General features: G+C 40.4%; 2 protein-coding genes across 4 annotated transcripts; both read left to right on the forward strand.

The window, feature by feature from the left end:
- The first annotated feature begins 58 nt into the window (after nucleotides 1-58).
- MTERF3 (mitochondrial transcription termination factor 3) lies at nucleotides 59-18,456 on the forward strand. 2 transcript variants are annotated; one of them, XM_085303494.1, is made up of 8 exons: nucleotides 59-196; nucleotides 708-1,065; nucleotides 3,257-3,409; nucleotides 4,425-4,614; nucleotides 10,467-10,614; nucleotides 11,685-11,756; nucleotides 14,587-14,748; nucleotides 16,930-18,456. In XM_085303494.1, the coding sequence occupies exons 2-8, from the start codon at nucleotides 732-734 to the stop codon at nucleotides 17,122-17,124; spliced, it is 1,254 nt and encodes a 417-aa protein (XP_085159620.1). In that variant the 5' UTR covers nucleotides 59-196; nucleotides 708-731; the 3' UTR covers nucleotides 17,125-18,456. The 2 variants fall into 2 exon arrangements, with proteins under 2 accessions (XP_085159620.1, XP_085159539.1); XM_085303413.1 differs by having other exon boundaries at nucleotides 135-196; nucleotides 711-1,065.
- A 1,076-nt stretch (nucleotides 18,457-19,532) lies between these two features.
- UQCRB (ubiquinol-cytochrome c reductase binding protein) lies at nucleotides 19,533-25,021 on the forward strand. Of its 2 annotated transcripts, none has more exons than XM_085303698.1 (4): nucleotides 19,533-19,619; nucleotides 20,839-20,910; nucleotides 23,579-23,745; nucleotides 24,781-25,021. In XM_085303698.1, exons 1-4 carry the CDS (start codon nucleotides 19,601-19,603, stop codon nucleotides 24,856-24,858), a joined length of 336 nt encoding a protein of 111 aa, XP_085159824.1. In that variant the 5' UTR covers nucleotides 19,533-19,600; the 3' UTR covers nucleotides 24,859-25,021. The 2 variants fall into 2 exon arrangements, with proteins under 2 accessions (XP_085159824.1, XP_085159745.1); XM_085303619.1 differs by having other exon boundaries at nucleotides 19,572-19,640.
- The last annotated feature ends 1,158 nt before the right edge of the window (nucleotides 25,022-26,179 follow it).

Below are 26,179 nucleotides of genomic sequence, written 5' to 3' on the forward strand. Positions count from 1 at the left end.
GCCGCTCCGGCGCGCCCCGTACTACGCGACGTCGGGGAGGGGGGGGGAGAGGTGGAGCCTGGGCGGCCCCCGCACGCCAGCGGAGCGGAATCTTTCGCCCCGCCACCCCCTCCCTGCTTCCGAGTGGTCTCGCCTGGGTTGGTGGGGGGAAGCCACGTGGGCTCGGCGGCGTGCGCGGGAGCGGTGCGAGGGGCAGGTGAGGCGCTGCCGGGCCCCAACGGTCTTTAACGGTCCCGAACAGCCTGCAGCGGCCTCCCCGCGGGCGGTGCTCGCGGCTGTGCCCATCCTCCCGCGGCCCGGCCGGCATGCGCGCACTGAGGCTGCCGGCCTGGAGCGGCCTGCAAGGCCGGGCAGCCAGCGTAGCCTCTGCTCGCCTGGTACCAGGTTGTGCGGTGCTGCTCTGCACCGACTGCCCTGCCCCTTGGGTTGCCTTAGTGGGAGCGTTTAGGTCCTTGCTCGATTTTCTCCTCTGCTCCTTGTAGCTTGCCTACGGGGATGGCTTTCATAAAGGTTGTGTTGTCCAGGGCCTGCTCTGCTCAGTTATGTTTCTTCCATTTGTCTTGTATTTAAAGCTCTGAAACAGCTACTTAATGTTTTATAGCTTGTAACTTATGCTTTCCTGCTTTGGGAGCTAATGCACAARCTCCCTGGCCTGTGGGTGAGGTGAGGTCAGCGCTTGCTTTACTCCTTGGTCTTTTGCCTTCTAGCAGGATGTTGTACTGACGTGGAAGATGGCGTTGTGGGCTCGCCAGGTCTCCCGGTGGTGGTGGTGCTCACTGAAAAGAGCCCATGCTACTGAATTTCCTCAGAAACTGAGGAGTTGCAGCAACAYGACATGGACATGTCATGCATTTTGCCGTCTGGCTTTGCTGCCTTCTGAAAATAACTTTTCCTTGTGGAAACTGCAGACCTACAGACTTTTATCTACAGGGAGTTGTTCTCAGCCCACCAGCTCCAAGGATGGATCTCTTGCATCTCCTGAAAGTAATTTACCTTCAGAGGTAAACCAGAAACAAGAAAAAGCAGAAATGTTACCTGATGTGAATGCAGCAATACCGTATGAAGGTAAGAGGCCTTAGGAATACCATTTCTTCTAAATCCACAAATTGTGTGTTCAGTATTTTTTTTTTTTTGCCTTGCTTAGTTAGAGTATTTATTTGAAGTTTCTGAATTTTACTCGGTTTTAGCCCCATAGTTAATGCAGCCTGTGGTAGCTCTAGGAAGTAGAGCACCTTTAAGCAGTGATATAAGTATGATCAGTTGAGTGGAAATGTTGGTCTGGAGCTGCAGTTCAAAGAGCCTTACTTTTCATAGCCCTACCTGCAGCAGCTAAGTATTTGCCTTCCTCTCCCAGTTGTGTTGGTGCAGGAGAAAGGTGTATGTTTTTTGAGCAGGGATGGAGGAGGCCACACTGGTCCAGCTTGTGCAACACAGCTGCACAGCTGAGAGAGGATTCTGAATGATGGGCAGTAGGAGGCAGCAAAGTGTGAAGCCTGCTTATGCACTGCCGTGATGAGAAATGCTCATCAAACTGTTCCCTGAGGAAATGGAGATAAATGCAAAGTCTCCTTAGTGTTGTCACCCAGAGCAAATTGCCTCACTTCCCTGCTCTTGTAGAGATAAGTGAGAGTAAAACATATCATCCTTTGAAAACACTTCTGGTATGCTGAGATGCTGAGAGAACTTTCTTTGGAGTTATTGAGCAGTTCTTTATGCCTAGATTCAGCGCTGAGCACTGCCAATTTGGATGCTGCAGAGCTTATTTTTGGGGTGGTTCAGAGCTGCAACTGAGCTCTGTATGTTTGTGCAGCTGCTGCTGGAAGAAGTACTGCTCTGGAACTGACAGGCCAGCGAGCTCATTTGCATCAGCACCTGCAGTGCAGTTTATTTATGTGCCAGAATGTTATCTGCTGGCAGACTAACAGTTCTGTGTGTTTGTGTAACACTTTACCCAGTTGGCAGTAATATGATTGAAGAAAAATAATTGTTAGCTGTTTTCTGAAGATCTGTTTTCGAATAGGAGACTTAAGCAACTTGGAGCTGAAAAAATGTGCATCTGTGCTACCAGAATGGCTAGTGCTGTATATTGGTTTGGTCCTTAGCAGGTTTAAAGGAAGTGTTTCATGTCTATATAGATTCATATAGAGCTCTTTTTGCTGTTAAGCTGTAAGTGTCACTAAAAACATTTTACTGATTTGGTTTTTTTTAATTGAAGCTTTGAGAAAAAGATAGGCTAACTCAACACCTGTGGTGGTGGCTCTTGTCAGTTCTCCTATGCAACTCTTCCTAGTATGAGAGATTCTTCCTGCTTATAGGAACTTGGTAGTTGTGCTTTGGTTTTGTCTTTTTGATGAGGAATATTATTACCCTTGTCTCTAGGAAGCCCTGGTCATTATACTAAGGTACAGTATGGAGAAAATTTCCATCCTGAAGAGTTTATAATTAGGGCTGTTGATCAGTTACCAGTTTGATAACTGAGGTGAATACTATAGGTCAGCCTGCAGAACAGCAATCTTGATCTAGCTTCTGTGAGCTCCTGTCAATAGCTGAATAGGTAAGTTGAGTATTTCTAAGAGAAGGTGGTTTTGGACATTCAAGGGAAAACAAGCGTAATGGCACTCATTTAGAAACTTTATTGAGTAGGAAATGGAGTCTGGTTTCCTTAGCTTTCAGGGGTGATGGGTGTCAGATGAGTATCTCATCTCAGTTGTATATTGCTTAGTAGGAGATTGCTGTGAAATACCTTAAAAGTTAAAACAATTGCAATTCAGACATCAGAATCAGAAGGGGAGGAGATATGAGGGGTGTCAGGTTATGGAAAACTATCTTTGCAGTTGCTTTTGATCTGAATATGATCAGGCAATAATATATTCATGAAGATGAAAGAAGACCCTCTTTTTCAAGAAAGTGATGTAATCTGTTGTCCACAGTGATCAGAGTGGGAGACTGTGAAGGCAGGCTTGCTGGGGACTAAGTTCAGAATTTGGTCATGTGATCAAGAGTTGATAGGCAATGTCAAGGAGATGTGACAGAGATGAACTTAGGTTTTTAGCTTGTATGGGAAGATGCATTTGAGACTGAAAAGTAGTAACAGAATCTATGGTTTCATATATTTTCAAATGAACATATATTGGCTGTTCATTTCTTACAAAGTGTTTTTGCATTTTTGAGATGGAATTGAAGAAATCTCTTAAGTTGCGGGGAACAACTTTATCCTTCACAAAATGCATCCAACTCTTCTATCTTTTTTTGTTAGACTGGGATGAYATCCCACCTTCATCTGCTTTGGAGGAGATATCTGAGGAAGAAGCCATGCAGATCATTGCAGAACCACTTCTTCCCCTTCAGTCTTCCACGCTCCGAGATTATGTTGACCACTCAGAAACCCTGGCAAAACTGGTACATTTAGGTATATGTGGGCGGGGGGAGAGGGGTTAGGTGATTTGCCTATACCTGGTGCTTTGGAGATTCTTTAGTTTGTGTTTTGTACTTACTGATTCCCTTGTAAACTTGAAAATTGGAAACTTTATAGGAACAGCAATCCACAGCTAAGGGCAGTGGAATGATGTACAGGGTAAATGGAAAGAGGAAGGGGACTGCATGACTCACTAGCAGTGCCATATTGGTTAAAGACAAGATTGGCTACCTTAGCCCCTTAGTCTTGTGGATGCTGGAAGATGCATCTCCCACAGCTTCTAGGAGGGTAGAGAGAACCTTGTGTGATTTGACTGGTCTTTTTTTCTTTTTGTCTGAGAAAGGATGTTTTAATTTGCTGCAACTCTTCCCTTCCTGGAAGGAAGGAGAGCTGTTGCTCTGCAGAGCCCTYAAAGTAGGGTATAATAAACTGGGGAGGAAAGAAGAAAGGAATGGGAGAGTACCTTAGTGCTTATCAAAAAGCACTTGGGTTGTGTGAGAAGGATGGTTGATGTCAAAGCTACTGGCCCCTTCCTTTTTTCCCCAAAATGCAATGAGATACCAGAAGGAGTGGGGAAATCTGACCCAGTCCAATAGTATTCAATTTGTGTGAGCCAATAACTGAAGGGTACTTTACTGCAAAATTGTCCCCTTCCATCGTATGATGGATTTGGGAGTTCCCTTGGACATATACTTCTGTGCAATACACTTAAGTCTATGCATGTGGCAAATTCTAGTGTGCTCAGTTGCTCACACACAGGATTTGCTGCAGTAGTCCTCTTACAGAAAATTAATGTAGCAGTCACCTTTAAAACTATYCTGTTTGTTTTATCTGGAATCTTTCCACAATATACAAGGTATTGTGACCTTGCTATGTTGAGCAAGTGAAGTATGCTAAATCAGTGCAAAAAAAGGAGAGGCCCTATAAACTTTAGCATGCCTTTGTGAAATAGTTGTAGTAAATAGGGCATATGCCTAATTAAAACAGTATCTGATTTTATTTGTTGTAGGAGTTGATTTATCCCAGGTGGAGAAGCGTCAAAAGGCAGGCCAACTCTTACTGACTTTGGACTTTGAAAAAGATGTAAGAAAAATACTTCTGTTTCTTAAGGATGTGGGTGTAGAAGACAATCAGCTGGGATCATTTCTGACCAAAAATCCATACATCCTTGGTGAAGATTTAGAAGCTCTAGAAACCCGGTGAGCTTTCAAAATAGCAATAGATTCTTAAATCCGTTGGCTCAACATCTAGTTGAACAAGCGGCTTAAGCCTATCTCAACTTGTGTTGTTGCTGTTTCCTTCCTCACTTGATCCGTGACTCTGTGTTCCTGTTCCTTCCTATAGTTCAGCACTAATAGGTGGTGGTGGTGGTGTGGTAAGTCAAGAGTGAATTCCCTGATCCACCTGAATACTGACCATTAACAAATTTTACTGCGTAAGTTTTAGTCAGATTAGGGAGCTGCATGGCCGTGTACTGCTAGTGTCTATGCAAGGGATGAGAAGGAACATACTTCAGGAGGGAGGAAGAATGGGATAACACTATCCTTTTTGGTGACAGCTTGGACCTGAATTACCAAGGACACTGCTTCTGGAATAATTATTACCTAAAATTTTATGTCTTTATTTGCCCATCTTTAAAAATGTGTTGGAACCATGTTAGATCTACTACTTAAATGTGCTAAAATCCTGGATGTGGGACTGTTTAGCCACCCCTCTCTGTGCACTCCCCATGTACTGTTGGCCAGTTAAACTGTATGGTAGGGTGGGTTGCAATGGGAAGATCATTGTAATTTTTGGAGAGCTAGGTTTGTTCTGGTGGGTGTGGAGCTGTCAAGAGAGGGAGGATGTGGTCAGCTCCTCATTGAGTATAGAAGGACAGYGGAAGGCATCAGTACTGCTCTGCATGAGGAAGAGGGAATAACACATCTTAGTGAGCCCAGCCTCTGCTGGCATTCACACCCTGCACCTCTACCTCCTTTGGTCCCTTTGTGAGGAGCCTGAATGTTTATGAGCTCAAAAGTAGGGAAGAGAGATGGGCCAGGGCATGGCTAGATGGGGAGCCTTCTGTTGCTATGCAGAAAAGAAGGATCAGGGCCACCCCTGGAGAACAGGTCTCCTTGTCTGCAGTGTCTAGAGGTGTAATTAATTGCTGCTCCTCAGTCTGATTCTCCCACCCTCTGTGTACACGTATGCCTATACTTACACTGCAGCAGTACCTGTTGTCCTGTATCACTGCCTACCCTTCGTAGCATTGGGGTGCAGATGGGCTGTTTAAAGTGGCTGATCTCTGTCTCTCTGCCGTAGATAGGGGGAAGCAGCTTGCCATCCTAAGCTGCTTACTTTGCCACTATCAGTTTTGGTTCCAAAACGATGGTCCCCAAGGCTTTCCTTAAAGGTTTGTAGAACCATAACCCCTTTGTCAGACTTGACTGTATGTAGTGCTTTGCAAGAAATGTTGATGACTGGCAGTGGTTATCTAGCCTTTACCAGTCATGTTTTAGAACTGCTCTTCTAGATTAAATGTCTGCCTATACCTTGTGAATTCTGCGGCAAGAGAAGCAGATCACATCTTTTCTCTTATTTATAACAGCAGCAGAGGGTTTTGGAGTTGTGATTTTTTTCTCCAGCTGGAACTGAGAATGAGACCACCATGAACTAATTTTTTTTGTTACCAGCTGTATGACATTAGACTGTCACTTAGTGTCGTAGAGTTTATCTGCACATAAGGGTAAATACCAGTCTTTTAGAAGATCTCGTAATATCTCAGACCAAAGATTATTTGGTTAGGTATTTTCTGGAGTTTGTTTTTAAAGATTATTCTTTTATGAAGGTGGAATTATTTATTAAAAAAAATAGTCATGGTATCTATGGGTGTTTCTCCTGAGACTATAGGAGGGAAAAAAAGCTGTTTTCTTCATGTACTAGTGTAGTGCAGATTGTAGTTAACGCAACTAATTAAAGAACTCTTAACTTCTAAAAATGCTGCATTCTGAATGTAAGGGCTGCTTAGACTGAAAGTATGCACTGAAAAAATATGATATGTATACATATATTAATCTTTCTCCAGCAGTGATGTGAGTTACATCTGAAGTTGAGTAAAGTCTGATTACTGCTTTCACCAGCTTCAGTGTTGTCTGAATTGGGCTATTTAATAGCGTTGCTCTTTCTCTGCCTCTGGTAATGTTTGCCGACTGTGAGTCTTTCTCTTTAATGGCAGTTATTTTACTAACAATTCTTTGTCTAGTAAGCTCTAGAGATAAAACTGGATAATACTGGTATGAAGTAGTTTTATAAATCTGCAGCTAAGTTGGAGRACTAATGGTGGTCAAAACAAGAATATTGAGATGTAGCAGATCTTCCTGGAACAGTCTAAGATGTTACTGATAGCAGCTGTCCATTCTCCCTCTCAGAAATCAACCATCATCATAGTGTTTGGCCACATGCATGTGCAGGTTTTAACTGCTTGTGCAGTTGGCTTAAGCTAGGATGTTGGACTTCATATTGCAGTGTCTGAGATATCTATACTGATGTCAGTCTGGTTGAGGTCTTACAATTGTAACCATGCATATTTATTTGTAGAAGTGTGTCCCTAATGTTTTTGCATTGTTAATTTTGGAGGAATGGAGGATTTTTTTTCAGAATTTTAAAGATAGGTGTTACATTTGTGGCAGAAAGGCTTTCACTTTTAAAGACCCCCCCCTAAATTTAAATATCCTAAATTTAAAATACTCAAGATCTTTAAATGATGTATTCTAAAATACTTGTTTTGTGTTGTAAAACATGCGTGCTAAAAGGCATAAACCTCTTTTTTCCCCCAAAACTATTGCTCTCTGAGTCTTCAATTATCTGCAGTAACTGACCATAGGCTTTGAGCTTATATTTTTATGAATCCCCAATCACTTTGTTGCTAATGTCCTTTGCTGTAGGGCTGGTGTGATGGCTTGTAAGWGCACTGCTTCCGCTCTTTCTCTTTGTTGGCTTTTGAATTCACAAAAGTTTTCCATATTCCTTTGCTGCACTGCTACCTGGGTGTGTGGGGGATTTTTTTTCTGTTTGTTTGTGCTTGGTGGGATCCCATTAAGGCATGGGATACTCAAGGTACTGCTACCAGACTGTGGGAGGTCCTTTTTCTTTCTTTCTTTCTTTCTTTCTTTCTTTTTTTTTTAAACTAGGCTGTCTTTCAGTCATACAGATGTCTTAGCGTTTTTATACCCAGTTATATTTGTTTGTCGTGTAGCTCTGATAACACTTCTGTGCAGAAGTACTTTTTTGTTTTTCTGATTCATACTTTCATTAGGTGCATTGATTGTGTAAATACTGCAATAGGATGGATTTCTGTTCTCAAAAATAGCTCAGAAAGGCTTGTATTAATTCAACAATCATCTTGTACAGAACAGCTGGATTTAAGCATTCTTTGTAATGAACTCAAGCCATCTCAGTATTTAAAAATACCAGAAGAGAAAGCCTTGCATGTAGTATCTGCTCAAGACAGAAATCTGAAAGTATAGCTTTTTAGAAATAGTCACATTAGGAGGCTCTTACCTAACATAGACCTGAGTTTTTTTTTCTTCATCTTTTTCTGTTCTTTCCATCCTCTTATTCAGTAGTGACCTTTCATAAAAAGAATCTTATTTTGAAAATGTGCAAAAAGTAACAGTAAATTACTCCCTGAGTCCAGATTGTCTGAGCTGCTTCTATTTTTCTGAAGAGAGAAGTATGTGTGTGGTTTTCGGTTGGTTGGTTGGTTCATTTTTGCTATCATAAAATTCTAATTCTACTGTGAAGTCAGATTTGCTCTTCAGTGGCTGCCCTGTGGCACTGTCTGGTTAGTGAAATAGAGGTTGGACAGGGCAATCCAAATTATTGGATTGGAATATTTTGTTGATTGATTTCAGTAAGTGTATCTGTGTTTGGCATTGGTGAATGCTTTTCTGCAAACTTCAAAGTTTTGTGCTGCAAAGGATGTATAGCAGGCTATAAAGTAAATGTGTCTCAGATAGCTATCTTCTGAAAGCTGACTATACCTTTGCACAAACACTTAAGTACAGATGGACGTGAGCACAGATGGATGTGCTATTGATTACATCATTCTGGAATGTTTTATTGCTATGGATTCCATGTTGCCAGGAAACAAAACACAAATTTCAATAGATTTGGCATGTGACTTCAGATAAACACTGTAAAAGTCAAAACATTCCATAATTCATAACAATTCTGACAGTTGCAAATCAGTCTCTGTACTGCAGCTGCACCAGTTGCTTCATTTTGTCGTATCGCTAATGATAGCAGTTAACGTGCTGTATGGAACTGCTGACCCTTGTACTAGGATGAGTGATAACCTTCATGGCAACACTTAGACTTATCACAGACCTTTGTTAAATTGGTCGATTGATTGTGTCTCTTAAACATACCAGCTTCTGGACTCAGGTGATCAGAATCTTGCCATCTCTCTTAAGTCTCTTGTCTTTCAAGGTTGTAAAAAATATATGTATATATATTTCAAGTGTGAGTCTTGATGAATTGTTGACAGAAGACAAAGAGGTGGAGTCAGGAGAACCAAAGGATTTTTGTTATATTTTTAAGCTGCTACCATTTAGTTATGTTTCTAGGCTAGGATGCTTGGCAGTTGTGTACTTGACCAATTGAGTGGAAGAAGCACAGTGGAGCCAAGCTGCAGTGGTTTAAAACATAATGGGATAATTTTCAAAAGAAAAATTGCTTAGTTCTATGCATTTCTTCTCCCCTCTACCCCACCCTGGTCTCTGAGGTTCCTGCAGCCAGTTCTGTTAGTATTGTTGAGAGCCTAGGCTGTTATCTTCTGTGTTGGTTTACCTCCTCAGTTAGAAATGGGTCCCCTAGAGCTTGTTCTTGGATCTTCTGTCTGACTTTTGGCTTATGATGATATCTTTCTTGAGGGTTTGCTGGGGAGGGAGGTGGTTGTATCTGGAAGGTATTTTTATTCTTTCTCTCCCCAAGACATGATTTAACAATCCTCCTCCCTCCCCTCCTTTTTTTTTTCCTTCATTGCAAGAGCAAGCATCTTTTGCTGGATGTCTGCTTCTGCAAAACATTCTGCAGTCTATTTAGTATCCTAATTACTGTTGGATAAAATCAGTTCTTGTATACCCTAAGATCATCTGACAGCAGATGCTTCTGTTTATGCTCATCTATAATCAAAGGAACCTCTTCAAATTGAAGTACTTTTTTTTTTTTTTTTTTTTGGTAAATCATGGTACATGGATTAATTGTGTTTCTCTTCTGTGGTATTTCCCCCTCTATTCCTTTTTCTGGGAGCTATGGTAATAATCTACTGCAAGTAGTACTTGAAATAAGATTTTCCAAACTTTGTTCAATTCAGTGAAAGTGAAAAGTCTTGAGYTGGAAAGAAAGAAACCTCTGTTAAACCTAAAAACCTTGATCAGTTCTTCACCATTCTGACAACCAGATGTTTTGCAACTAAATACTTGGACCAGTGACTGAAAGTAGGAATCTATCGTAACAAGAGTAAGTTCAGCTGATTTAGAAATGTCTTTTTGGATGGTGTCTATACATGTGGCATTGTTCTATGATATTTCTGCTCCAGTGCTATTGGCAAAACGGAGRTGTATGAGATATAATACTCTATTCTTTCAGCAGTAGAAATGGAATTCATTAAAATAGTAAAAGGCTGTGTATATCTTCATGGCCGTAGCCTGTGACGATCTATTAATGTGTTCGCAGTCTAGGAGACAGGCTAGTTGTTAAACATAGGTTAACATAGTTATCTGCTTAAGTACAGCTGGAAGGAATTAAAATCTGTCTTCACTATTGACATTCTTCTCTGAGGTTTATTTTGCTTCTAATTAATTGGAAGGGATGGTATCTTGCTTTTATGATAACTGCAGATTTCCTCCCCCCTCCCTCCCTGCAATTATTTTTGGCAGAGTTGCATATTAATGCTAGAACATCTGTCCATTTATAAGAGATCACTGAGGAATTTAAACAAGTACTGAATAAATGGAGGCAATAAAATTTTCATCACTGGATTTTTTTTTTTTTGTTCTCTTTCTAGAGTGGCTTACCTAAAATCAAAAAAATTTGATAAGAGAGAAATTGCTCAGATGGTCTCAAGAGCTCCATATTTACTGTTGTTTTCAGTGGAAAGACTGGATAACAGACTGGGTTTCTTCAAAAATGAACTTGGCCTCAGTGTAAGAAAGGTAAAAACTATACATCAAAGGTACTGTGTCAATGACAGTAGCAAGGCCTTGGAACATAGAGCCTTGTGATGACCTTCAAACACTTGTACACAAATACYGCTAAAAACAGGAAGCAACTCCTTGACTTCTAGAAAACTAATTGGCTTTTCATCTCTTCAGGATACTGTAATGTACTAAAGTTATCAGTGAAAAATAGTCCAATGAGCAAATGCCATATCCATCTACATGCTACCTGCTCAACTCACCAAGATTAACCTGTGGATTTCCTGGTGAGCACTACCTTGCTAAGTGCTTAGCAGGTATTTTGCACCCTGCTTTGGGATCTTTGTAGGATCTAGCTTCCTGGAATAAGTGGGAAGTGTGTTAGTTGTTTCCCTACAGTGGCTGGTGATGCCCATAATTACCAAGTTCCAAGTGAAATCTTACATTCTTCTATTAGAAGTTCCAAGTGAAATCTTACATTCTTCTATTAGCTCGCCTTTCTTAGGCTTGAGGTAAGAGACTGCTCTGGTAAAGTGTTTAGTCACCATCTTGTAGTCAGGGTGGACTACAAGTACTCCTGGGGTTCAGCAGATGTGGGGTAATTTCTTATATTACCATAATATTATTGTGTAACCTGAGGGAGAGAAATAAAATACTGCATTTTTTTTTTAAAAAAAAAAAAAAATCTTTTCACAGCTTCTATCAGGTAGTGTTTCCTTTAAGGAGCTAGAAAGAAACAACCCAAAGACTGAAAAAGAGTAGACACTTCAGTACACTTTCTACTTTTGGGGTATGCTGTTACTTCCTCTTCCCAGCTGTTTTACATTAGTGAAGTTTTTTTTCTCTCTCTCTTTAAAAGGAATATGGCATTTGAGTAACTTTGTTTCTTATTAAATTGCTGCTTCATACAAATTCATCTTGGGCTAGAGATAAAACGAAATGCAAGAGAAAGTTTGCCTCCAACTAGAATCAGAATTCAGCAAAAAGAAAATGTTAATGTGAGGTCTGTATCTTTCAGTGCTTGATTCACGACATGCTTTACTAATAATCTTTTTTTTTCCTATGTATTTTGTTTATTCTAATTGCAGACAAAGGATCTGGTAATTCGTTTTCCAAGGCTACTGACTGGCAAATTAGAGCCTGTGAAAGAAAACATTCAGGTGAGCTTATTAGTATATGTTAAAAACAGCGTACCCACACAGTTTAAGAGTCAGAAGGTAAAACTCCTTGTAGGAAATCCTGTACAGAAAGAGTTTGATGAAATAATTATGTAAAGATGTAAAATGAATTTGAGCATTTTGTCAGGCTAATTCTTTTCCTCTGTAGGAAGCTTACAGCAAGCTTGGAGCATACATGGAATAACATCTTATTTTGTCTTCTAGTCTGATGTAGGTTAGAAACTTCATCTGGGCCCCTTCCTCCTGAAAGCTGCTGTGTTGACACAAATGGTTACCCATTTCCTTATAGCGAGTGAAAAATAGGGCCTGCTCCCTACCCCCCCCGCCCCTTTTTTTTCTTAATTATTGTATTTTGCGAACTTGGATTGTCCCTGAGGATTTAGSAGCAAGAAATGTGCAGTCAATTATTTTTCTCTTGGCAGGTAGATAGTCTGCCAAAATGTGCATTTGACACTTATTGTCTGATAGCAGATGGTCGTTATTAACAACTGTTGGGTAAATAACTTCAGACCCACAGGGGCTCCTTTTCCCTTTGAAAATGTAACTGTGTATTGCTTTAATTATTGTGCTCTAAAGCCAGTTAGGCCAAACAGTGTGATATAGTGTAACAATTTGAGAAATCCCATTATCCTATGATGCGTTACTATGAATTAAAATATGTAATTTTAAGATAGACTTACTGTTCTGAAATTATTAATCCCTGGGAATCTTACAATCTGGAATGTGTGTGTGGTAAGGGAGGAGACTGGAAAGTAGCGGACTGTTCCAATTAATAGTGCTTTCTTTTTAATGAACATTGTTTCCACGGGCTGGGAATAATGTGTTTTTAAGTTTTAATGTTTTAAGTTTTTAATGTGTCTTTAAGACCCTCAGTACTGTGCAACTATCTTGTCTATCAAAAAGTATGTACTTTTTGTCTACCAYTCTTATTTTTAACAAATGTTATGGAGAGAGGAAGGATTTTTAGGTCCTTGCTATTGGAATCCACTGATACATAGAAGTTCCAGCTTCTCTGGAGGTTGGATGTCTCACACTTGGTCAGGATTCTGTCCTGTATGTCCTAGGCTGGTGGTGGAAAACTGGTACTTTGCAAGTGAGATCATGTAACAGCCATTCCAAAGTGATCTGGTAGAATCCCTTGTTCTGAGGGGGCTGTTAGCACTCAGAAACCATTGCTACAATTGATACTGGTTGTCAGAAGATACCAATTATGGACTAAATGAGTTCAGGGATGGATTAKTCCATCCTTTATAGGTCTCATTAAGTCCAATTAGAGATCCACTGATAAAGTAGAATTGGAATGTTCGCATTGCCACTGTCTGTGTTAATAATTATACAGACCATGTTGAACATTGCTAGGGCTTATGCAGTAAGAATATCAATATACACAGTCTGGAGAGTTACTGAACATTCTGCAAATTATTTAATAACGAAGAGGATGTAAACCTGAGCTCCAGGTCAAGTGGGAGAATTATTGCTGTCTTGTTTCACAGAGCAGGAATTGAGGCACGTGGAAAGCTCAAGAGACTTGCCACAATGAAGTCTACATTAGGGCAAGCTATATGTCTCCAATGATTTAACATCAGGTCTTACTCTGTTTTCAGTGTAGGAAGTTATGACTGCCGGATCAGATCTGTCAAAAACACCACAATGGGCAAACATATCTCTGTACTCCAGTGTTAACTGTTCATTAATATTTCTTGTGATAGGCAAATATTTTTAAAGCAGATAAGGAAGAACCAGTAGCTGAAAGACCTGAATATAATCATCTGTAGAAACAATTGCCTGTACAGGCCTGGAAGTCCTAAGGTAGCTTCAAAACCCAGATACCAAACCCTTCCCTTTGCATTTGCCAAGCAGTCTAGGAAAAGAGCTTCAGTGGGCAAACAAAATGTACCACCTTCTTGCCAACTGGAGAAGCACCTGAGTTGCATTTGAAGTCTGGTTATGTTGACTCTGAGCATATTGGCTTCAGGACTAAAAAGCTGCTTGTAAATGTCACTGGAGGATAGAAGAAATGGTTGAATTGCCAGACAGACACTTTTGAATGCTAAATTCCTTTCTCTGCAGCTCAGTGAACTGCTTGCTGTCCTACATTTGGGAGGAGTACTCATGACTTTATTGAAAAAATGTGTTATATTTTTCTTTTGGGAAACTGTAATTAAAATCAGGGCAGTTTCTGAACAAGCAGTCTTACTTCTGGCCTTAACCAACTGTAAGATACATAGAACACCTTGTATATTCAGTGCGTCTCTTTCAGGTTGAATGGACTACATGTCTAAGACTACTGGATTGAAATTACACTCCTTAATAAAAAAAATCTGACTTGAATATATTAGAAAATAAATAGCATATTAACAAAAGTAGTCATTAGCTATTTTTCACTGATTGCTGCATTTCACTGAATTCAACACCTCCACAACCTAAAAAGTTAGTCACTTTTGACAGCTTGGTATTGAAATTGGTAAGACTTCTCCCCAAAGAATCTTTTATGCTTGTAACTGCCCTGTGTACAGAGACATAGCTATTCTGTTTGTATATCAGACAAACCAAAAAACAGATGGCATTCATAGAAGTCATCTTTACTTAAGAGATATTCCACAAACAAACTACACTTTATCACCTGGAGTGATAAACAACTTGCATTCTCTGGCTTCAGAGAACTGGAATCGCAGATACTGTTGTGGATTGTATTGATATTGCTGAGTGACAAAGGGTAGAATTTTGTGTTAAGTTAGTTTAAAGAAAACCATTGAAATAAACTAAGTTTGCTGTAGCTGACTTTTGAAGATAAAATTATGTTCTTTTTCAGGTATGTCAGATTGAACTTGGTTTTCAACGTAGTGAAATTCAACACATTATGTTTAAAACCCCCAAGACTTTAACTGCAAGCAAAAAGAGGCTCAGACAGACATTTGACTACCTGCACAATGTCATGGGCATTCCCCATGACATGCTTACTCGATTTCCTCAGGTGAGCTGTTAATCTGGGGATAAACAGCAGGTGCTTTTTGCATAAGTGCTTTACTAGTTCGGTGCCAAAGGAGGATCCTCACTATATGTGGGACACAAGTTCTTCATCTTGTCTGGCTGTTAATTTTAATTTGGATAACTTTTACTAGCAACTCACCAACTATTGTAAATTCCAGTTTGAAAGTTCTCTTTGTTCCTGTAATCTAGTGAATATTTGTTTTTATCATGCTGATCTCTTCTGGAGTCATGCAAGAGCGATTTAGTGCCTGCTTATACATTCCTTGTCCTCAAACCTTATGTCTAGGTAAGAGAAAAGAAAAAACATGGAGCTCATTAGATAGCACATTTATAAACAGTTCTCTTTCAGATCTGCCTAGTTGGAAGTTAAATTTTCCAGATTCTAGGATCTTAAAATATCTTATAGTTTAAAGGTAAGAAAACAAGTTCTCTCCATGAGACAATAAGATTCTCACTGACCTTGCTACTGCAAAGGCTTAAAAATAATCACAAGAATGAAAATAGTTGATATTCTTGATGGCTACTTTGTTTTTCTATTTTCTCATTACAGTTATTGCCTTGCAAGTCAAGTTGAAAGCATTAGTCACTTTATCCAGTGCTGACATGCAGTCACAGTTGTGTAGCACCCAGTAACTTTACAAGGGAAAAAAATAAAGCACACATTACAACTTCAATATTGCAGTAACTTTCTTAAAGGAAATCTAACAGGGAATCTAACTGGCTAAAAAAGCGATGTATTATATGGGGTAATAGGACTGCTCTCCAGGATTTTGATTTCTTGGATATCTGATATCTATCTTTACTTGACTCTTTTTTTTTTTTAATACCAGTCCATGTCTTGCTTTTGCCTGCCTTGACTTGTAAGTGAACATAAGTCTTGCTCGTTTCCTTCTCAGTTTTACTGTTCTGACTTTGTGGTGCTTCACCTCATTATTTCTGTCCTTTATTTGGGAGGGGAGGTGGAGAGAAGCCTTGATTTCTCATTCTTGCTGCACGCACCTTTCTTCCCTTTTTTCCCCTTCCATCCTGAAAACCAATAGGTTTCAGAAAAGGCTTCTACAATTCAGTCTGCTATATGGCTTGTCATCCACGTTGGTTGATGGCCAATAATGCCAGAAATAAGAGGCACCCAGGATTTTTTTTTTTTATTGTTAAGTCATCTCTGCTGCTACAGCTGCTGATCATCCTTGCTGTTCGTTAAGTCCATGAGCAGTGATTAGAGGTTCTTCCCCCTGCCCCAACCTTCTTCTGACTGTCTTTTGAAAAGCAAGCAAGGCAGAGGAGAAGTAAGTTTTGTTCTCTGTCCCATTTCAGGTTTGTGTGCATCCTTAATAGTTCTTGCTTCAATAGTTCAGTCTTCCCTTTTTACTAAAAACTTTGCTCACTTTCACTGTATCTACAATTCTTGTCACTATGATTGGCTCTTAAGCAGCTTCTCTCTTCAGTTATACTGCACATAAAAAGCAGAGCTCTAGCTCTGTATTATCTTCCTCATGATTCTCTCCTTTCAGCTGTGTCCCACTGATTTCTTCCATGATTTCCTTATACCATTGTTCTTTCCTTTGACTACAGTTCTCTTGGTGACTAATGTTTTCAAGGGTAAGCACTGTTATGCAGGAGACCAGTGGTTGTTCTGAGCTAATAAACTTAGCCTTTTGGCTATATTATAAAAATAGATGCAGCCACTCGCTTTCTCTGTAGTTACTATGCAATTCACTGTTCTGTATTATGTCATATGGTCACCTCTCAATTTCCACTCCATAACAATCCCAATCTGAAGCTGTATAAGGACTGCATAAGGAAGCRTTTCCACCTATATATGCAAAGTGCTCAGTCATTCCTGCCCCCTGTTCCTGAACGTCTCCTCTCCACTTTCTTTGCTGTGATCACACAAAATAATGCAAGTAACTGTCAGCTTATAAGCTGACATGCTCAAGACAGTTATATTTTTCCCTAAGTTTTTATTTCAATATAATTTAAGCTTTAACCTCTTTCTGATGTTTGGCATAAATGAGGGCTAAAGGTCCAGATTGTTGATAAAACTTCAGGTTGGTGGGGGTTTAAAAAAAAAGGGGGGGGGGGAAGAAAAAAGGCTGACATTTTAGATTCATCAGATTCTGACATTTAGACTACCTAAAACTTCTCCCTTTCCTTCCTTCCTTAGGTTTTCAACTCAAAACTATTACGAATCAGAGAGAGACATTTGTTTCTTAAGTTCTTGGGAAGAGCCCAGTATGACCCAGCGCAACCCAGCTACATCTCTCTGGACCAGCTAGTATCCTTACCCGATGAAGTGTTCTGTACAGAGATTGCTAAAGCCTCAATACAGGACTTTGAAAAATTCTTAAAAACACTTTAATTAGTAACACATGTAAAAAGGAATAGATTAAGTTATGAAATAAACATTTTTTCTAAATCTACTCCCTTCTGTCGTCTCTTAGCTTCTTAATTACTGGCTTAAGAAGTTTATTCTTAGCTTTTATGCACCACAAATGTTTCATAAGCAACAGTGTTCCTTATGGTGACTTTAAAAGTGTATTTCACAAGGATTAAGAAAGTACATGTTGATTTCTATGGATATAATCCTTGTAGTTAATTGCTATTATTTAATTCAGAGTGAATGATGCACTGACAGAAAAGTAAATTAAGGCAGATACTTCTACTTTTTTTTTCTTTCAACAATTTCAGAGCTTTAGGAAAAAATGACTGATGACTGACTGCTCTGCCTCCTCCTCCTCCTTCCTCCCCTCACCCTGCCTCCCTCAGAGGAACTAGCAAGTGCAACAGCAAAGTAGTAGGGTGATTACATGTTCTAATCTCAGCAGCTAATAATGTAATTCTTTTCCTTGTAGAGAGAAGTACACCATTACATACATGAAGCCCCTCATACAAATTGGTGTTCAACAGCTTATAACAAGGATGCTTCTTTGTGCAGCTGGTTGCTGAAGTTAACAGCCAAAAGGCTGTACAATGAAACTTGGTTTGAAACATAAAGGAAAATCAGCCAACTGAATCCAGGCGAAAATAAATAAATAAAAAACTCCCTCTAGATTTCAGGGACTTGTCTAGTTTTACTTTTATAACTCACTTTCCTCTCTGCCTCTTGGAGGGGAAGAAAAAAAGAGTAGTTTTGCTCCATTCCTGATATGATTTGTATGGCTTCTGTATACAAGTAACAATAAAAAAAAGTAGCAGTGTATATGTAGTTGACATAGTTATCTTGCTCAGTTCTAACAGAAGTAGATGGTAACATTAGGAATTGTTAGAGTATTGAAAGTGGTTAATGCTATTAGTAAATTAATTTTATTAATACACTGAGGGGCATTTTGTAATTCTGTATTTGGGCAACATGAAAAAAATGACTAAATCCGAATGCAAACTGCCTAATAGTTCATTGTTTAGAAGTTTCCATTCTTTCAGTTAAAATAGTTTAGGAAACTTAAATCCAGATGCTTTCTTTTGAATTTAAGCTTATGTAATGCAAATGTCTCTCTTAAGCTTTTAAAAAAATGTTCTTGATGGAGAAGCACAACAAATTCCATCTAAAGTGGTGGTCTGAAATTTGATGGGTAAACACTTCCCACCGCCTTGCCTTCATTTGCTTAGATTTTTGACCTTATTAAAGCAAAAGACAGGTTAAGGCTAATAAGCTGTAATTTTCAAATGATCTAATAAACTTATTTTTATAGCACAGTGTGTGAGTTTATAATGCCAGAGTGAAGACAGTTTCCTTTTCCAGACCTGCTCTTCTGTCCTTAGCTACTTTATTGCCATATGACAAGGCATTAAAATTTAAACAGCATTACATGTAATATTTTCAATGTCTTAAACTCAAGCTTTTAATTCCTTTATGTTTAAACGCAAATATGATTGCTGTCAGAACTAACCAGTCTCATTGAAATTTTAAATGCGTGTGCTTATGCCAAAATATTTTCCCAGAAATACTACAAAGAAAGGAAGCAAAAGATTTTACAGATCTTTAGAAGTCTTTAGAAGAAATGCTTGGCCTAGGATTACCAAAGTATTGTAGTCTGTTCTTGATAAAGGCTAGAAGCTTTTGATTAGGTTAGGTATRTTGAGCAATTACAAGTATCTGCCGTATTGTATCCAACAAGCCTCAGCCTCTGGAGTGTACTCTTTGCCTGCTTATCAAGTTCAGCTGCATGCTTCAGTTGCCTAGTGTAACATTATTTCTAGAATACTACTACCTCAGGCTCTTTTTTTTTTTTTAAGTGGTCTATTTTCTGAGAGAATTGTTGGGGAAAGGCAGTGATCTGTACTTCAGAAAACAGAAGTGCTGATCCGATAGCAGTGCTCTCCGATAGCTAGCCATTTCTGCTGGCGAGAGGTTTTCCTACTCCTTTCTGTGACTGGCTTAATGCTTTGCTGTACTCTACAAACGCAATTTTAGCAAATGTTCACCTCTGGCCCTCCTTTAGCAGGTGCTGGCCCCAAGTGCTTGTGCAGCCCTCGGTTATAGCGCTCCGGCTGCCCTGTTTACCACGGGCTGTGGCCTACGTGCGCTCTGCAGGCTCCGGGCCGGAGCCCGGGCTGCGCCACGCGGGGAGGCCGGTACCCGGGTATCTCTGCCTCGTGCTGTTTCCGTGCTGGCTGCCGTGAACGTCCCGGCTCTTCCCCACCCCGCTCGGCTTCCGCGCGGCGGGCCTGCGCCTCTGAGGGACGGCTCCGGCGTCCCCTAGAGCCTGCCCCGGCCCCGCCCCGGCACGGCGCGCGTGCGCACCCGCCGAGCCGCCATTGGCGGGCCCTCCCCCGCCCGCGCCTCGCGGGGACGCCGCGGCGTTACCCGGCAGGCAGTGCGCCTCTCCGAGGTCAAGATGGCGGCGAGGGCACCGGGTGAGGCGTCGGTGGGCAGAGGTGGCGGCCGCGGGGCCYGCGCCGCGGGGCTTCCCCCCGCCTCGCCGCCGCCCGCTGGGGAGGCGAGGAGCCGGCGGGCGCGGGGAGCTGCGCTGTCGGCGCCCACGGCGGTCGAGGCCCTGCCCTTGGAGGGGGAGGGGGAGGGGGAGGGGGGCGGCTCTGCCTTGCGCTTCCCCCCCCGGTGCGGCTTCCTAAGGGCGCAAGGGCAGAGAGCGCTTGGGCGCTGGGGAGTCCTTGCTAACGCCTGCAGCGCGGTGGAGGGCTGCGGGGACCGGTGTCAGGCCGTAGCGCTGGSTTCGAGCTTAAGGTGTTGAATGTTTTTCTTGCTCAGATATTAACTGTGTGAAGGATAAGGCCTGGTGAGTTAATGTACCGGTGATACGCTGCAGTCACATGTAGCACTGCTGTTCTGAGTTGACTCAATAAGAAACTCACTTAAAAATATAAAAGATAGCTTGCACAGTATAGCCCTGTTCTGCTTCTGGATTTCTAGATATATTGGTTTAAGTGTATTTAATATTGAACAGAATTTCATTGTCCTGATCTTACAGCTTTACTGTGTCCTTTGCTATCCAGAATTTGTAGCTAAGAAAAGATAAATATGTTGTTGGTGTGGTATTTTTCTTTAGAACAAGTGGGTTTTTTGAGGTAGTCAGTGGTGCCTTTCCAGTTACTTTGGGGAGGTCTTGAAGATGTAGGCTCTAGAGTAATACTTAAGTAATTGGAGAGGGGAATGGAAGGCTAACGGCATACTATGGTGGCTGTGAAATCATACCAATGCATAGCAAGAGCTATGAAACTTGTAGCTATAGATAACTGATTTGAAAAGTGCTGTGGCTTTTCTTTCTGTAAGGGTATTAGGTTCTTAGCCCAGGTAGACTTATGGATCTTAAAAGAGTTGTTGCCATCTTTGATTCTGGGCTTTTAGCACTGTTCCAGGCTTAGAACAATCTAATACCCAAATTTAGTGGAAACAGAGGTTGAAAATTTTGTATTTGCTAGTGCTCATGTTGAATGTTCATTGTCAATTTAAGAACATGGAGAATTGGAGAAGCCAAGTCATATATGGTATAGTGCAAACGTGACATAATGTTTTTACTGCATGTGAGGGAAGTCAGTGAATACTGGTATGCTGTTAGAGTAATGTGATAAATGTTGAGTTCTGTCTTGCTCATGAACTAATAACAGTTACTTTCAGTTTCAGGAGGTGGCCGCCTGTTAGAAAGCATTCGTAAATGGTATTACAATGCGGCTGGATTCAATAAGCTTGGTAGGTATTATTTCTGCGTGTTTGCATATGCAGAAATTCTCACAACCTAGTGTTAGTTCACACCTGTTCATTTAACATATGTCTTGTTTATTAAAGTTAGCTACTATTTTTGTTTGTAGAAAAATGTTAGCAATAGTTTCAGTCCTTRTGATTGCTACATAGTAATAAATCACTGTTTTATTCTGTCTTTTTCTTGTTTTGATTTTCTTTTTTTCTTTTTCTGTGTTCGCTTTTATTTTCAGTGAGGTAACTTATAAGGTTAAACTGGAGCTGTTGGAAACTTTTTTCACAAAGGGGATCCTGAAAGCCTGGAGACCGCCCCATGCCAAATCAGTTTCAGTGGTATTTTATATTCTTGTTACCTCTCCAAAGGCTGCCCTCGAAACTGGGGATACTGCCACTGGTAGCAGTCAATATGAATGGGATGCTTTTTCTTCCTCAGACAGTGTGAGGGTAAAGAATGTGTAGAAACTGTGGTTCCTTAAGTAAAAGAGAATGGTTTGATGCCTTTAACTTGTAAATCTGCCCCAGGGAAGTTAAATCTTTTTTTCTTTTTTTTTTTTTCCTGCCTAAGTTTACTCGTCTATTGATGCCTTGCCAGTGCTTGGTTTCGGCCCTCTTCTTACCTGTCTGCTAAAATTCTTGAAGATACTGGATACTTCTTACTGCTTAAATACTGATTAAAAACCTGAAAAGAAACACCTAATTTAATCTAGAGATTAAACTAGCAACTATGTAGTTTATACCTTTTTTTTTTTTTTTTTTAATTTAATAAAACTGAATTCGAGAATATTAGCTCAGGAAGTGTGGGTTAGATGAGTGAACAGTGAGAACTGGCTGAAAGGCAGAGCTCAGAGGGTCATCATCAGTGGCATGGAGTCTAGTTGGAGGCCTGTGGCTAGTGGTGTCCCCCAGGGCTCAGTACTGGGTCCCATCCTGTTCAACTTTTTCATCAACAACCTGGATGAGGGGACAGAGTGCCTCCTCAGMAAGTTTGCTGATGATACCAAGCTGGGAGGAGTGGCTGAYMCACCAGAGGGCTGTGCTGCCATTCAGAGAGACCTGGCCAGGCTGGAGAGTTGGGCGGAGAGGAACCTCCTGAGGTTCAASAAGGGCAAGTGCAGAGTCCTGCACSTAGGGAAAAATAACCTTAGGCACCAGTACAAGCTGGGGGCTGACCTTSTGGAGAGCAGCTCTGCAGAGAAGGAGCTGGGAGTGCTGGTGGATGACAGATTGACTAGGAGCCAGCAATGTGCCCTTGTGGCCAGGAAGGCCAATGGTCTCCTGGGGTGCATGAGGAAGAATGTTGCCAGCAGGTGGAGGGAGGTGATCCTGCCCCTCTCCTCAGCCCTGGTGAGGCCTCATCTCGAGCTCCCCAGTCCAAGAGAGACATGGAGCTACTGGAGAGAGTCCAGCTTAGGGCTACAAAGATGATCAGAGGGCTGGMGCACCTGCCCTATGAGGAACGGCTGTGAGAGCTGGGCCTGTTYAGCCTGGGGAAGAGAAGACTGAGGGGGGGATCTGATCAATGAGTGTAAGTATCTGAAGGGAGGATGTCAAGGGGATGGGGACAAACTCTTTTCAGTTGTCCCATGTGACAGGACAAGAGGCAACAGGCAGAAACTGAACCACAGGAAGTTCCGCCTGAACGTGAGGGGGAATTTCTTCACTGTGAGAGTGATGGGAGTGCTGGACCAGGTTGCCCAGAGAGGCTGTGGAGTCTCCTTCTCTGGAGATCTTCAAGGCCTGCCTGGATGCAACCCAGTCTAACATGCTGTAGGTGACCCTGCTGAGCGGGGAGGTTGGACTAGATGATCTCTAGAGGTCCCTTCGAACCTTACTGATTCTATGATATGTGACTCCCCAGTTGTCTGTTTAAGGGGAGACTATTGCTAGCTCAGTCACATGAGGTTAAAACCTTTATCCATGAACCAGTACATGTACTCATAGCCCACATCTATCTTGGAATGTTACGGAAGCAAAACAAACTTGTTTGTGTGTGTGTTGTTCATACTGAAACCTATAGCAGAGTTGATTTGAATTCCAGAAATCCTTTACTCCAAAAACAGTGTGGATCTGGTTTTGGCTTTGAGAAGACTAAATTTTTCTCCCTATGTTAACTTTTGATAGGAAAACAAATTCTGTCAGAGGCATCTAACTTCAGGTATCCATAGCTAGTTATAGCCTTTGGAAACTTTGGAAATCTAGTCTGTTTGCATGGTGGAGTTTAGAGAACAGTTCTTTGATACTAAAGTAGCCACAGCTACTTGAGTCACTATAATATAATTGGAACTTTTAAATCCTTCACCTAGACAATTATCTTAAACACAGGGGTCTAAATTTGGTGAATGTAAGTGCACCCTTCATATCCAGGCTAGTTATTCTTCTGTAGGTATTCTGAATACTCCTATGCAAGTTATCAAATCAAATATCCATTTTTTGCTATTAATTCTTAAGAGAGAGCACAACACCAAGTAAGTCATRTATGTACAAGTCAGTGCATACAGTTTGTTTTCTGTAAGCAGGTAAGTGATTCTCTTCTCTTGGGTTGGTCTGTTTTCACATTTTATTTTTTGTTATTCCAGTGTTATATAGAAACTCCTATGTTAATTTTAAATGTTAACTAGTAGTGTTCGTTCAGTGATGTTGTAAAATCTTGCCAATACAGGATTAATGCGAGATGATGTGTTATATGAAGATGATGATGTAAAAGAAGCACTGAAAAGGCTTCCAGAACCCCTTTACAATGAAAGAATATTTCGCATGAAGCGAGCGCTTGACTTAAGTCTGAAACATCAGATTCTTCCAAAGGAACAGTGGGTGAAATATGAAGAGGTATGTGCACAGAGTGTTTTCAGGGTGGAGATCTTAAATAGCACTACTACTATGATCAGTGTCTGGGACTTTCTATGTGAGGGAGGTATATGTTTACATATTATTCATAATGAGTAAATATTTTAGTCTGTCTAATAGGATATCTTTGAAAATCAGAACTTTCGATCCCTGTTTAAAAATCTGTATTTTGCAATGGAAGTTCCTTTTATAACACTTTGCTAAAGACCATGAAGGCTTAAACTGTAGATCAGAGTCCTAGCACTTTCATTTCTGTTCAGATGAAATACTACTTCTGCCTTGTCAGGTAGGGTAATCTACTGCAACTAGCTTAGAAATTCTTACAAAATATCTCTTCCTTTTCTGATGAGCACCTTGATTTTGTAGAAAATCTTGAACCAAAGCTTTTATTCATAAAAATATCAAGGAATAGTAACTTAAATGAAAACCTTAGTTAAGTTTGAATAACTGCTGCATTGATCAACTGATTGCTTGAGTTACTTGAGCAGCAGTTTGATTTGTGGGTGTTAAACACAACTGACTTCTGTTGAACCTGTTTGAAGTAGTATTTAGAACTAATGTTCAGAAAAAGTTTCTCAGGTGGAAAGAGTATTTCTGTTGGACTTTGACCTAAATGAAGTGGAACTTGTACATTTCCACATCTTAGTGTGTCCCCTGATGCAGATACATTTGTTTGTTTTGTGAGTTTAGTTATTTGAGTCTAGCAGTCACTTATGTGTCTTGGAGTTGCAGTTTGRTGAGACTGCTAAATCTCACGCTTGGAATATTTGGCAAGACCATATTATTTCTGAAGGTGCAGCTGAAAGCATCACTGCTTGTTAACGCTTTTGAGATAATAGGAGTTAGGAGTTACTGCACTGCTATTTGCAACATCTGCAAATTAAAGYTTGTCTTTTCAGAGTAAGCAATGTTTGGTTGTTTTTGTTGTTCGGGGTTTTTTTGATCAGGTCTGAGGAAGATGAGAGGGAGATTATACACATACGTACACACATATATATGTGKTTTTTTTTTCTCCAGGATAAACGTTATCTTGAACCATACCTAAAAGAAGTAATCCGTGAACGACTTGAAAGAGAAGCATGGAACAAGAAATAACTATTGAACTACATGCAAATGTCCACTTCTTTCTGATATTTTTAAACATGGTTATAGAAGAAATATACTGGAGGCAAATATGAGACTGAAGGATTACATATCTCAACTTGTTCRTTGAATCTCTTCATCCAAGTAAAATAAATGTGTCAAAGTATAAAATCTACCTGTGAGACTTGTTGGTAAATTTTAACAAGCTAATGTTTCCATACCATAGTGGTATGCAGTCTTCATTCCAGCTTCTTGATTCATACTCTTTTCATAGTATAACTGTTTCTGGCAGCTAGCAGGGTTGGTAAAATAAAGTCAAGGCTGCTGATGCTAGCACCTCTGTTTTATAAAGGGGATGCTTATTTGCTTCAACACCTCTTTCTCTTGGAGGCAAGAAATACTGGAATTTAGATTACAGTGGCATCATGAGACAGCATCATGTAATGTTCTGTGTATCTAAGTAGATACAGTATTGTAGTGGCAAACATAAATGATTTCTTAATCATAAAATCAAGAACTGTTTCACTACCTTTTTATATTGTGTATATTGTTAATGATAAAGTATATTTTCACATAAATAATGACTGTCTCACTTCAGCTTCTTGAGACAGTCTAACCTTTTAAAGGGTGGAAATGGTATATTGGTACCCTTTCTACAGTATAATTAATAATCTTTGGATATCTTTTTTTTCTGGCCTAAAGCATATTGTTGTTCACAATGATTGGCTTGAAGTATTTTAGTCTGTCAGGGAAACAGGCTTAATGTCATTAGAGATGGAGATGGAGTCAATCTCTGCTTAAACACAGAAGCAATTCAGTGGTATCCAAGAAGTGTTAGCCATTGTTGGCTATAGACCTTGAATTTAGTCTTCTGTAGTCGAATCGTAGTTTTGAGACAGCCTTTGGTGTTACACACAATTGAAAATATCAGGCCAGAATCTTGTGTGATAGTTGCAAATTAGGGATTTTTTTGAGGGGTGAGGCAGAGGTGCTTRGAGGGGGGGGTGTACACCTGCTTGTCTGCCAAATGCAAGAATACATAGATCAAGAACCAGAGCAGTTTAAAAATGGTTACATAAATATGGAGCAAACCAAGTCCCTAGTTTGAATTAATGTGGTAAGACAGCATACTAGGTTAGAAGTTTGAAAAGAAACGTTCTTTTAGCTTTGCAAATGACTGTGCCTAACATCTACTTGCTTTATGATTGCTTACATCTGTAGAATGGAGAGAGTGGTCCCTGGTTGAAATGTTTATTTCAAACTTCATAGACTGGTGTGATAAAACAAAATGTTGCAGAAATCTGCATCACCAATATTCATTAACAAATTTAGG

Source organism: Rhea americana, unplaced genomic scaffold (genome assembly GCF_003343005.1).
Source record: "Rhea americana isolate MKP2758 unplaced genomic scaffold, rheAme1 scaffold_0, whole genome shotgun sequence".
Taxonomy (NCBI): Eukaryota; Metazoa; Chordata; class Aves; order Rheiformes; family Rheidae; genus Rhea; species Rhea americana.

Coding starts and splice junctions, on each gene's coding strand:
- UQCRB (XM_085303619.1), top strand. CDS start 19,601: ATGGCGGCGAGGGCACCGGGTGAGGCGTCGGTGGGCAGAG. Junction 20,911..23,578: donor GGCTGGATTCAATAAGCTTG/GTAGGTATTATT, acceptor TTGCCAATACAG/GATTAATGCGAGATGATGTG. Junction 23,746..24,780: donor AGTGGGTGAAATATGAAGAG/GTATGTGCACAG, acceptor TTTTTTCTCCAG/GATAAACGTTATCTTGAACC.